Genomic DNA, 13,661 nt, shown 5'->3' with positions numbered 1-13,661 from the left:
TCGGAGTAGAAAAGAGGAGAGAGGGAGAAAAAAAGAGGATCCTAACTTCGCGAGTGCATCAGCATCATCATCTCTTTTTCTGTTGACGTGGTTGAAATGTACCTCCTTGGCTAAAATGACCAAACAAATTTCGTCCAAAATAGAGGTCCATTGCTAAGGAATAGAGAGGAATGGGTACAACATTTGATTACATCAGCAGGATCACCCTCACCAATAATGTGATCATGATCACCTTAGAGCCGAGAGACACCTTTTTTTATCGTACTTAATTCATCATCATTGATATCACAAAAGTTAAGTTCCAAAGAAGATAATATTCACCTCATGGTCTCTAAGAATCCCATCAAAACCTGCTTTCTGAATTTCGTGTCTAACACTGCCATTAAAATTTAACTTCAACCAGCCAATCGAAGGAGGGAGCCATTGAGAAGGCTTAACATATTTATGCAGCTGCTGAAAGAAGAGTCCGCAAAGTTGGTGTAAAAATATTCTTTGGGGTAGCTCTTGAAGCACATAGAAGCCTGGGCGCAATGAACAATGAGTTTCATCATTCTCATAGAGATGTTAGCCTGTGCATGAAAAAACTTTTAAAATTCATAAGTTTCTCTCTTTCCACAGAGACCAAAGCACTGCATCACAAAGAATACGCCAAAGGTCGAGGTCCATTTTGGAGAAAGGAGGGTTGAGCACCAAAGCAAACAAACGTTGAATATTTCCTGACATATTGCACTATTATTTAGAGATTGTGCATGGCCAATTTCAAAAGAAGGTGGCAAATGGACAATGAAGGAATAAGTGGTGACAATCCTCAGTTGCATTTTCACAAAAACAACAAGCATAATCTAAAATCTTTCCTCTCTTTCTCAATTGATTCCTCATCAATACCCTGGCATGTTCTAGTAGTTATAAGAATGCTTTGACACGTTTTGGCATCTTGATCATCCAAACCTTGGTGTTTTTGTTGCATAAATAAAAACTCTTATCATTACGAACCTCTCGTTGCAAAAGTTTTACTGAAAAATTACCAGTACGATTACGCTTCCACACTAAATAATCATGAGGGAAGAAGCCGAAAGTGTTAAGTAGTTGCATCAAAGCAAGACCCTGAGGTTATGTGGCCTCGTCTATTCTCCTCACCTTGAGATTTAACTTTCCGAAAGCAATTGAGTTCCCTAACTTTTAACCATTTAAGAGATCGTTGCCTGTTTGGAAACAACCCGGCGATAAACATTTGGATTTTAACCATTTAAGAGATCGTTGCCTGTTTGGAAACAACCCGGCGATAAACATTTGGATTTTAACCATTTAAGAGATCGTTGCCTGTTTGGAAACAACCCGGCGATAAACATTTGGATTTTAACCATTTAAGAGATCGTTGCCTGTTTGGAAACAACTCGGCGAAAAACATTTGGAAATTGAATCATGAGTGAAGCATCTCCCAACCATATCCCTGGCCACAACTTTGTTCTAACTCTGTTCCCCACTTTCAATCCCCAGCTTTAGCCTTTGGGCTGGCCCTTGTCCCCATAGGGTTAGCACAAGTGTCCAGCCTTGGTCCTAGCTTGGCCCTTGTGCTTATAGGGTTGGCACATGAATCGAGACTCAGTCGGGTCAAAAATAAATGAAAAAAAAAAAGAAAAGAAATTGGCGTTAGGCCAAACCGGTCAGTATAGGGTTAGGCCAAACCGGCCAGTATTCGCCTAGCCTGCTCCCATACCATAGTTTGTATATCAAGCTTTACTTTTTTAGAGCTAGCCAACCAGGCTACTAGTTTGAATGGCGATACTTTCTTGGGGGTGGCAATGGGGTGGGTCGGGTTTGGGTCCAACCGCATCTAGACCCAAACCCAAAAAAATGACATGGGACCTGGACCCCGACTCAGACCCAGACTTCAACCCAATGACAAATATATAGTATGGGACTCAGACTTGACCCAAAAATCAAAATACTTATGTACTTAATTATATTTAAATACAGGATCCGAACCCATACCCAAATACTGTTCGGGTCCAAGACTAGGACGTGGACCTGACCCACCGGATCCAATTTTTGGACCAATACTAGAACCCGAATCGGTCCTGGGTTGGGTTGCTTCTGGGTCCATTGCCGCCCCTAGATTAACCATCATCCACCGTCTGAAACTCCAAAACGCAAAGTGGTTATAATGGACGGTCGTCAGTTCTCAGAACCGCTTAAAGTGGTTCTAATGGACGGTCCCCAATTCTCACTTCCGTTCCTGTCCAGAATCGGACCGTCCATATAATCACTGTTATATCCCCACTGAATCAACCCGCCATATTTTTATCGGTTGTCTGAAAGCGGTCACAGCTCCCCTCTCTCTCTCTCTCTGCTTCTCCTTTCTTTCTCGCATTCAAAATTTGGTGCTCCTCCATTGTTGGGTTTCTATGTTGCTTTCCCACAAGTACACTTCATCCGTAACTCGTTTCTCTCTCTTAACCAATATTGTAATGGCGTAGTACATATTTTTCACCTCCATTTTACTGGTTTCTCTGCTCATTTTCTCTCTCTTCTTCATACACTTATTCTTTTCATTCCTCTCTATTTTCGTGGCCCTCCTCCTGGCCGATTTCACAGATTTTTGTTATTGCGCGCTCTCTCTCTCTTCTCCCCCTTGTGGGTCATGAATTGGTCTAAGCTCCATGTTTATTCCCTACCCCAACTTGTTCCTGTGGTTGTTTTCACCTGGTCCAGAGCTCTAACTTCCATTTAAACTTGCTTCCTCTCTCTTTCTCTCTCTCCACAGTCCACACAGCCTATCTCCAACTCCCATGGCTTTGTCTTCTTCTTTTTCCGCCCCCTCTCATCTCCCCTCTCATCCTAACAAGCCCACTCGAAAACCCAATGCCTCTATCAAACCCATCATCTCTCACCTATCCACTTTCTCTCACAAATCCAATGGCTTCTCTCAAAATCCCATTTTCTTTCTCAAACCCACCTTCTCTCTTAAACCCATACCTCTTTCATTGCGACCTCCAATGGCAATAGGCCCTGATGGAAAATTCTACCCTGACCCATCTGAGGATGAACCCCCTGAAGTTCCTGAGGATTCTGCTCATGGAGTCTCGAAGTTCCAGCAAGTGGCTCGACAAGCTGCTAAGGCTCGACAGCAACAAGAACGCCAGTACAAAGAAGAACAATCCATCTTTCTGGCTGCTATCGCTCAAGAACACGACCCACCGGAACCATCTCCTGAAACACCCAATTCACTTGATGATGGTGATGACCTTTTTGGAGAGATAGACAAAGCCATAGCTCTCAAGCGCAAGGAATTCGTGGACCAGGGCCTTCTCTCTCCAAACCCACCTAAAAAGAAAGAGGTCGAAGGGATTGAGGAGCTATTGCCTGAGGAAGTATTGGACTTGGAGGAGATAGAGAAGCTTCAAGGACTCACTATCATATCTGAGGAACGACCCAAAGAGAGCCTAGAGAGGGAAATTCCTAAAGAGGTAAATAATCCAGGACTAGATTCAAATTTTGACATCTATTTCGATCAATCAAAGGAAAATTTGGTTAGAATTGTCGAACCAAAGTTTAGTATGAGCTTGATCGAGCTCTTAGATGGGAGTCGAGTGGTTCCTGTTATGGTTTTGGGGGATACTGAGGTCGTTATAAAGGGAATTCAACATGATTCGCGAGAGGTTAATCCCGGTGACCTCTTTGTATGTTGTGTTGGCCACCAAACTGATGGGCATTTGCATTTGAGAGAGGCAGAGAAGAGAGGGGCAGTTGCAGTTGTAGCTAGTAAAGAGATAACTCTTGATGAGAGCCTTGGGTGCAGAGCAGTAGTTATGGTAGAAGACACTAAAGCTGTTCTCCCAGCTTTAGCAGCTTCATTTTATGGGAATCCATCTCGTAAATTGTCGGTGATTGGGATCACAGGGACTAATGGGAAGACTACGACTTCGTATTTGCTCAAGGGAATGTATGAGGCAATGGCTTTGAGGACTGGGCTTTTGGGGACTGTAGCTTATTACGTTCATGGAAACAACCAAATTGAATCTTCAAACACGACTCCTGATGAGGTTTTGGTCCAAAAATTGATGGCTAAAATGGTGCATAATGGAACTGAAGCAGTGGTCATGGAGGTTTCATCTCATGCTTTAGTACAGGGTCAGTGTGATGAGGTTGATTTCGATATAGCTGTTTTCACCAATTTGACTAGGGATCACTCGGATTATCATGGAACTGAGGAGGACTATAGGAACGCTAAAGCTAAGCTCTTCGCTAAAATGGTAGACCCAGATCGCCATCGAAAAGTCGTGAATAGCGATGATCCAAACGCTCCTTTCTTCATAGCACAGGGGAACCCTGAAGTGCCTGTCGTAACATTTGCAATGGAAAACAAGAATGCAGATGTTTATCCATTGAAGTTTGAACTATCTTTATTTGAGAGTCAAGTTTTGGTTAACACCCCTCAAGGTATATTGGAGATATCTTCAGGTTTGCTTGGAAGGCACAATATTCTTAACATTCTTGCAGCTGTTGCGGTGGGAATTGCAGTTGGAGCCCCATTAGAGGATATTGTGAGGGGAATTGAAGAAGTTGATGCAGTTCCCGGTCGATGTGAGTTGATTGATGAGGAACAAGCATTTGCAGTGATAGTGGACTATGCTCGCACCCCAGATGCCTTATCAAGACTCCTTGATACGGTTAGGGAATTGGGTCCAAAGAGAGTGATCACAGGTATGTTGTCCTCCTCTATTGTTGATATTCAGAACATATTGTTTATTTGTCAAGTGCTGTACACATTGCAATTAATTGTTTAATATGTGTTTTTTTCATGGGTAAATGAGTAAATGACTTGCATTGATGTTTCAGGCATTGTTGATTTGAAAAAATAATTGCAGATTCTATACTATTATGGCGTATTCTTATGCTGATGAAAAGTGAATGTGGGCATGTGAATACTTATGATTTGAAAACATGACATGTACTACGCTTTCATGGCTACCTAATATCTTATTTTGTAAGAGGTGAAACATTGGCTGGCCTTACAACAAATTTTATAATTAGCGGCAATATAGCTTCATATTCCTGCATGGATTTTGTTTATTTATATGTCTGATAATTGTCAACTAGATGCTACTGCAGATTAGTGTTTCGATCTCGGTTTGACATAGTAGTTGTGCACCTTTAATGCAATAGTGCCATTCATTTTTAAAGCCCAAAAAAGACAAGTATTGCGTCTTCTTGGCCGTTGATTGATTTTTGTTGCAAGGTGTGCCCCCTATTACAATTCTTTTATGTTTATTGAATGGTGATAGATAGGCCTTGCCTATTGCTCATATAGGTATTGCGTTTGTATCATTATCTTTTGGAAAGGCACATGTACCCTTTTTAGTGCTTGTTCCATTAAAAGTGAACAATTACTAACTATATGGAATACACTTTGCAGTTCTCTCCATGTAACTTCAGCAATGAGAATATAAAGACTAGAAATCTAACTGTTTTCGGGAAGTTGGGAGGAAGTGGAAGATGACCATGTCAGTGGTGTGATGTTGTCAATGCATTCTAATTTCAAAGATCTTGCGCTATGTGATGTTTCTTGGACATACTAGTTTAGATGTAGTAAAGGTACTTGGTACGACTTGACTTTTTGCCTTCTTTTGATGGCAATCGTGAGAACATGTTCATTGTACATGAAACCTTGTAAAGTTTCTTGGAGAATGATACTAGTTCTTGGGCATCATTGAATAATCATCTCCTTAACTTTTCAGACCTCCGAGCTTGTTGCTTGCTCAAGCTCAAATGTGGTCCGTTTGAAGCCTATGATCTGTTATATTCGTCAAAGCCAATGGTTGCTGCATATATGTTTCCTTTGGATCCATCTAGATGGTGAAATTTATCTTTGGAAACCAGCTATGAGAGGCTATTTGGTAGGCGTAGCCATGAAGGGCCATAGAGATGCATAGATAATTGAAATAGGTTACCTTGAGAATCAGACAACTTAGACTAGTATACTAGCTACGTCGCTTCCCTGTAGCAGTCTCAGTAAGCAAGTAATCATTGAAGGAAGCGTACTGCCTTCAATCTAGGTCGCCTCATACAGTCGGCTGCTTAGGCGGTTGCACAGAGCCCAGTTCTCAGAGGGAAACCAAGCCATGCCGTTGCCCGAGGGCAGAAAATGGGGCAGTTTTTGTCATTTTTCCCCTTAAGGGAAAAAAATGTGCCTCGGGGAAGAGTTCTTTTGTGTGTGTGCGTGTGTGTGGTGGGTGGCTGTTTGTCAATTCTTTTTGAGGTTGAAAAATTTAACAAGTTTAAAAAATCATCTGAAACTTTATTTTCCTTTTATTGGATTCATTTTGAACCACAAAAGCAAGGTTATAAGGGGAACTTTAGGGTGATTTAGACATTCATAGTCACCCAAAACCTTCAAAGGTTGAAGATTGAGCAACAAAGGTTTATCTTTTATCTTCTATTTGAGATTTCTTCTTTTTTTCCAAATGTCTTCCATGGTTTCTGACAGGAGTGGAATTCCGGTATGGAAATATAGGTTTTACCTGGATAAAACTGATAAAAATAAAATCTTGTGCAATTTTTTTGGTAAAGGTGAAAATGCAGGGATTAATAGATCTAATGAATACCTCGCCAGTAATTGGGGTAGTGTGCTATCTTCTATTTGAGGTTTCTTCTTTTTCTCCATGTCTTCCACGGATTCTGATAGGAGTGGGATTCCGGTGTGGAAATATAGGTTTTGCCTGGATAAATATGATAAGAATAAAATCTGGTGCAATTTTTTTGGTAAAGGCGAAAATGCAGGGATTAATAGATCTAATGAATACCTCGCCAGTAATTGGGGTAGTGTGCTATCTAAGTAGGTTCCAGGAGAGGTTAAGAAGGATATTCTTGACTATGGAGTATGTACTTGTGGTCTTGTATTCTAGTATTTGATCTTTATGAATATTTGAGTACTTATGTATGTCATTTGTTTTGTTGTTTGGTTTATTACAATTTTGAGATGTGATTAAATTATTTCAATGTGATTTTCAGCATTTAGATGGACACATGTATATATACTTGGTTAGAGCACATATAAATGCGTAAACTATGCAAAAATGCTATTTACATATATGTGCTTTTGGGCCGTACATACATGCATATATGTCTGTCAGGGCACCCGCCTACATGTCAAGACCCCGTGGGCCTAGACTTTGCCCATTTTTTCCAGCCATGGTAACGACAATCTACAAGGTACCTTTTAGAAACAGGAAAGTTTATCGCTAGAAAGTTTACTATACTGTACTGTGTATGCCATACTTCTCATTTCATCAAAGATAATATGTTGAGTTAAAATTGCATCAAATTCAAGGAACAAAGCTGTTATGCGATTATATTGTGTTCCTTCTCCAAGATACTGACAAGGAACTAAATTAAGGTGCATACTTATGGCAACGAGACAAGTCATTATGAATATACTAAATGAATCAGTGATTTGTTAGTCCATGGCATAAATGGGACTCCTTAGGCCCATCAATAATGAAAATTTATCGATGTACATTGGGAAACAGTGTGACAGGGTGACATATGGTAGTAAGTATCCAACTGCATCAAGAGCCCTGTAATTTTGAATATCATGTTCAAAAAATCCTTTATTCAGAATAGTCACATTACGATGGGACAAAACACCTTTTCTCATGTCCTTCTTTAAAAGTAATCATAAAAGTATGCCAAGTGAAACACCATGTTGGGATGGACAGAGCTACATCGGAACTCACTGGGATGAATATTTTTGGCCGTGTTTTGCTTGAAAAAAGGCTAATCAAATGTTTTGAGTTCCATAGACTTTTCAGAATGATCCCTGGATTAAAGTGAACCCATCTTACCTATCACAAAAAAATAAGTCCATAGAATATAGGATGCAGTACCGTGTCAAAATTCGGAATTATATTCAGCATAAGTTCGATTTGTGAGCGCCGAATCTTGAAAATCTTGAATCCATAGGTTTTCATCTTGGATCATAGTGTATGAAGATTTTAGTTGAACCTCCAGGTCGTAAGATTGATTTTCCATGCTTGCTAGTAAGAGAAAGAAAATAATTTCTTGGATAAAAAGGTTGAGTTATATTGATCAGACAAAATATATATATGTACATCCTAAATTAGTGATAGTAAAGACCAGAATATTCACATTTCAATAGAGTAAATTTAACATGCATAAAGTACACAATATGACATAAGTTATAATGAATAGTTAAATATCAATATAGTATTTTAAGGTGGATGATGTGCTGAAATTTTTGAGATCTTTCCCAATGAATACTTTCAACTGAGTGAAATCGTTTAATGTGGCTACTTGCCATGGCTAATTGGTGATTCTAATGGTGACAAATCTATGAATGTAAAATTTGTTACTCTTTTACCATTTAAATTTAACCAGATTTTACTAAATAATTTCCAATATTGATGAAATGAATTGGATTAGGATGGGGGGTTAACTATAAAAGACTACCTACCAGTTCACTTGAATTTCGAGCCTAATAGATTTTAGCCAGATGATTGTATTAATAAAATAATCTTTGTGCATCATACTGGGTTGCCTAATTGTGTATTACGTGATTGATTTGAAGTTTTTGGCTGTGCTGGAGAAAGCGATAGAGGAAAGCGGCCTATGATGACCAAAATTGCTACGGATAAAAGCGATGTAGTACTACTGACTTCAGACAATCCAAAGACAGAAGATCCATGTAAGTATTCTAAGATATGAAGTATCATATGATTAGTAGTTCTAAATAAGAATAATTCGTCAGCTTCACATTCCTCCTCCTTTGAAATAATGCACACACTATTTCCTCTGTATATACATATTTATGCTTGTTCTTGATTCATCTTGTATAGTCCATGCACCCATATGCACATATAAATACATAACTGCGACAACTTTTGTATGGATAAATGTGGTTATGTGTGTACATATCTTATTCAAGTTGAATCCATAAAATGATGCCAAGTAATTGACATGCTACACCATAAAATTTGAATCCATGAAAGAAAGGAGGAAAAAGCACAAATGGATGGAACCATTTTATCTTTCTTGGTTGGGTAATTGAATTTATGTTGGTATACTGTTTCCTTTCTTGCTTGCTAGTGGATATATTGGACGATATGTTGGCTGGTGTTGGATGGACCATGCAAGACTACTTGAGGTATGGAGAAAATGACTACTACCCCCCTCTCCGAAATGGTCATAGACTTTTTCTGCATGACATAAGACGTGTAGCTGTAAGAGCTGCTGTGGCCATGGGTGAAGAAGGTGACATAGTTGTAAGTTTTCATCTCCTAAATCTTCTCTCTCACTCTGTCTCTATTTCTCTTTCATTCGTGTGAAATTGATCTTCATCGTATTGTTGTCTTATTTAAGAAAATGTGTGACTCTTTGATTCCCATGATAATGGTGTGTGCACCAGGCAGTTGGTTAGCTAAAATAAGAACCCTCGACTCTTCTCTCTCCCTTATGGAGTCATAGCTGTAATAACAAATTAACCATAAACAGTCAGGCAATCTGATTGTGGCATTTGGGTTGCTAAAATAAGCGCACCATGCTTCCCCCATCTTTCCTGAGAAATCCATGAAGTGCAAACTTTGCTTATTCGTAGTCCAATTTAAATTGTAGTAATGTTCCACTTTACTTGATCCCCTCACTGCACTTCTACCTTCTAGATATGAAATTAAATAATGCCCTTGGCGACTTGTATTTCTGCGTGGTTTGATTAATGTTTGATTGTTATGTTGATGTATTATAGAGACATATTCTTTGAGCTGTTGATTACCTATGGAAAAGAGAATTTTTCAGGTTGTCTCTGGGAAAGGACATGAAACCTACCAAATAGAGGGTGACAAAAAGGAATTCTTTGATGATAGAGAAGAGTGCCGTGAAGCTTTGCAATATGTTGATGAGCTTCATCAAGCTGGTATCGATACCAGTGAATTCCCGTGGAGGTAGGCTGAAGTACTTCAAATGAAAAGTAAAACGATTTTTTTTTTATATTGAATATTTATTTTCACTTCTCTTTCGTTTATGTCAGGAGTATCTCTTACATTTAAACAGCAGTATCTCTTACATTTAAAGAAAAATATTCTCCTGTTTTCATATATAAAGTGCAGCTTCTTTCCATCAAACAAAAGAAAATTGTATGAAGCAACATGACAATTCTTAGTAGAAATCTGATTTTTGCTGCATCACCGCATAAAATCTATTACTAGTTAGAAACTATCTTCTCAACTGGATTTTTTGAAATAGCTCCTACAAATTTGTCTCTGTTGATTTGGAGGCAGAATAAGCTAGAAAACCTGATTTTATCTATCATCATTTACAATAATCTCTCTCTCTCTAGCTCATGTTGTATGCAGACGTCTCGACCAAAAACTCTTAGACTGATGGGTTTATCTTCATATTTTGAAGGAAAAACTCCTCTTTCATATTTTAAGTCAAAATGTTCACCGCCCAGAACAGGTTCTCTTAGAAGATGAAGATCAGTAAATCCATGTTAAAGAAAAGAAAAAAGCTAAACTATAAAAAAAGAAGAGACATGAACTTGGAGGTACATACTGACATTTTAGTTCTAGTCAGCATTTGATAACGAGGACTTGGTTGGGACTCTGTAGGGTCCTTAGCCTGAGTCACCCATTGTACTCGGCTGAGTTTGATCAAGACAAAGTTGGGTCTATAAAAACATAATATAAGGTTTCTTAAAGAAAGAGTGGCTAGATTTTGGCTCCGGACTCGCCAGGGTCACAATTTTTATAACACCGCTTCTGATTTCTGCAAATTTCCTGGGGTGCATGTTAGCAGGTTACTACTATGTTTTTAATACATTATTATCATTTACTGGAGAGAGAGAAGTTCTAATCTATTTCTTTAACTCTGTTATTGTAGGTTGCCTGAGAGCCACTGATGCAATAACCAGAGCTGGTATAATCTCGTTTCCTGGGGGGACTAGACAGGGCATGTTGCATTTCCCCATGAGCACATAGCGGCAGCTTGATCTCAAGCTCCTCTATCACATGTGAGTTGCCCATTGAGTACTAGTGAAGCTATGGATCACAAATGTGGTGGTGTTCTTTTAGGAAAACAATCTCATTTTTGGGTACCTTAGATCCTATGTCATTGTGTTCTTTTTCTTTGTACAGTTTCCCTCAAACATGCTATCTCAGATTAATTGTTTTCTTGTTGATTAAATACAGTTTGGTAGGCTCTTCAATTGATGCGAAAAGACCCAACAGATACTCGGCTCCCTTTTGAAACATCATCCTTCAGGTGAGTGCCATACCAGTGCTCTATTGTAATTCACATGCCTTTTGTAAATGGGAACCAATATTAGGCTTTTTTTTTTTCCCTTTATCTAATGTACCTTGAAAAACTAAGATTCAACTGCTAATTCAAGGAGTATTTAAAATGAAGCAATGCAACTAAAAGAGTTTCATTTCTTTCCTCGGAAGTGCATGACAACCAAAAAAATGCAGTAGATTTGTTCATCAAATTGCATGGTTAGCACAAATCAATGGAAACTATGTTATATATTAGTGGAAATATTGCAATAAAAAGGACTTCCAACAGTGTCCATCGTAAAGTGGCATGACTACAAACCGGTAGAAATGTGTACCAACTACAAATGGGGGCATACCTTTTACTAAATGCAGATGGATGGTTGAGATTAACTGTTGTATATTTATCGGGATTTATGTTTCATATCCACGTTGAGAATGGATGATGGATGCACCACCACTGTGACATGAAACTCGTAAGATGTGTCTGGTGTAGTAAATGTGATGTTTGCTTACATCTGGCTGCCTTCCATTCATTTTGGCTCGGAATCTGTGCTCCATATTGCATTGAATCAGGTCCAACCTAATTCCACACCAGTCAATTGAAGTGGAGAGTTTTGTGTGCGCTTTCGATAGTAGTGGCTATAAGGATGCGCCCAAAGGCATCCTGGTTTATACAGTTCAATGTCTGTACATTTTAGTTAACCACAATATGGCAGTCTGCCCAAACATGCACTAAATGAATCACAATATTTTGGGCTATAGTGACGGTTGTGGTGATTTGCTAACTTAATAAAAGCTAGGCGTGGCAACGGGTTGGATCGGGTGATATAGGACCCAGACTTGGACCCGAATTCATTGGACCCGGACATGGATTTGAACCCGACCTAAAAATTAAAATATTTATATATTTAACAATATTTTAATGTATGTCAGATATTGGAACTCGAAAGTTATTACCAGACCCGGACCCAGACTTGGACCTGAATAGTGTTTGGGTCCAAGATTTGGACCCAGATGCAACCTGGCAAGTCCAATTTTTGGACCTCATACTCGGACCCGAATTGGGTCTACCCCTCAGGTCTTGGGTCAGGTCCGGGTCCATTGCGACCCCTAATAAAAGGAAACATTGCATCCTCTTATCGCTCTTACCCGGGAAGACTAGGAAGTTTATAATTACTAAAACGTAATCCATGGCTTGCAGATTCATGAAGGGTCCAGGAGTCATGAGTTGATCTAGGGAGCTATGATGGGCATGACTTGGTAGTTCTTGAATTTGTTTTGATATATTAAACAGAAAAATGTATAAAGAAGTTATTTATTTTTTATACAAGGAGTTCACAAACATTATTGTCCGTTAAATTTCAATTGGGTAGTTGTAAGAGTAATTGAATAGACTTGAATTTCGTGATACATCTTAAGCCATCCAATTTGACATCTAATAACTAAAAATAATTGTGATCTCTTTTTAAGAACGATAAATGATTTTATACAATCCAATAAAAGTTTGGTTTCCTCTCGATTCACGTGTCCTCATTTTTGACCTGATTTAGGACCCGAAACACATCCAAAATCTATTCAAATCCATTTGTGCCTGAGAGTCATGAATATGGAGCATCAAAAATAATTTGGTAAGGGTACAAGATGGACCATATTTAAGGCTTCAAAAAACTTTCATTTCCAATTTATGATCTGGGAGGTCGAACCATTGAAGGGCACCGGTTCGGTTGGACCGGCGAACTGGACTGGTGGACTGGTTTAGGAAATTAAATAATTAATAAAAATTATAAAATGAGGAAATCTGAAGGAAAATAAAAAACATATGGGAAAAATTGTTTTTAAAAATATTATGAACATATATAACTCTTCAAGTAATGAAGAAATACCCATCAATAATTCTTTATAAAAAGACACCAAACAAAAAGTGCATTACTTTTCGTTCTCTTATTATTATTATTTTCTTTTAAGACCATTCAAAGTGAAAAGAGAATAAAAAAGTAAAAAAAAGAAAAGAAAATCAATAAGAAATAGAAAAACTCAAAAAAAGAATTTTTCTATCTTTTTTTATTTTTTATTTTTTATGTTTTTCCTTTTTCTGTTTTTTGGATTTTCTAGATCCTTTTTCCCATTTTCCAAACCAAAAATTGAAAAAATATTAGCAGAAAAATAAAATAAAATGACCCAAACATTTTTTTTTTTTTTTTTGCATTTTCATTTGTTGGTTTTAGTGATTGTTACATAAAAAATAAACACTAATCTAAAAGTTCTTGCAAATAAAAGTTACAATTTAAAAACATACAGTACAAAAACGAGAAATTACAATTTTACTCAACAAATTTCTTTATTTGTCTTTTTTTTTTTAAGAATTCACCCTTTAAG

General features: G+C 38.1%; 1 protein-coding gene across 2 annotated transcripts; it reads left to right on the top strand.

The window, feature by feature from the left end:
- Positions 1–2,287: 2,287 nt before the first annotated feature.
- Positions 2,288–12,627, top strand: MURE (ALBINO OR PALE-GREEN 13). 2 transcript variants are annotated; one of them, XM_020671091.2, is made up of 7 exons: positions 2,288–4,704; positions 8,588–8,704; positions 9,106–9,281; positions 9,811–9,956; positions 10,894–11,023; positions 11,202–11,274; positions 12,487–12,627. In XM_020671091.2, the coding sequence occupies exons 1-5, from the start codon at positions 2,790–2,792 to the stop codon at positions 10,910–10,912; spliced, it is 2,373 nt and encodes a 790-aa protein (XP_020526750.1). In that variant the 5' UTR covers positions 2,288–2,789; the 3' UTR covers positions 10,913–11,023; positions 11,202–11,274; positions 12,487–12,627. The 2 variants fall into 2 exon arrangements, with proteins under 2 accessions (XP_020526750.1, XP_006827593.2); XM_006827530.4 differs by lacking the exon at positions 12,487–12,627 and having other exon boundaries at positions 11,202–11,448.
- Positions 12,628–13,661: the final 1,034 nt, after the last annotated feature.

This window comes from Amborella trichopoda, chromosome 7 (genome assembly GCF_054954075.1).
Source record: "Amborella trichopoda isolate Santa Cruz 75 chromosome 7, AtrichopodaSantaCruz75HAP2 v2.0, whole genome shotgun sequence".
Lineage (NCBI taxonomy): Eukaryota > Viridiplantae > Streptophyta > Magnoliopsida > Amborellales > Amborellaceae > Amborella > Amborella trichopoda.
Note: the sequence above shows the minus strand (reverse complement) of the source record. Positions and strands in the feature narration are given on the sequence as shown.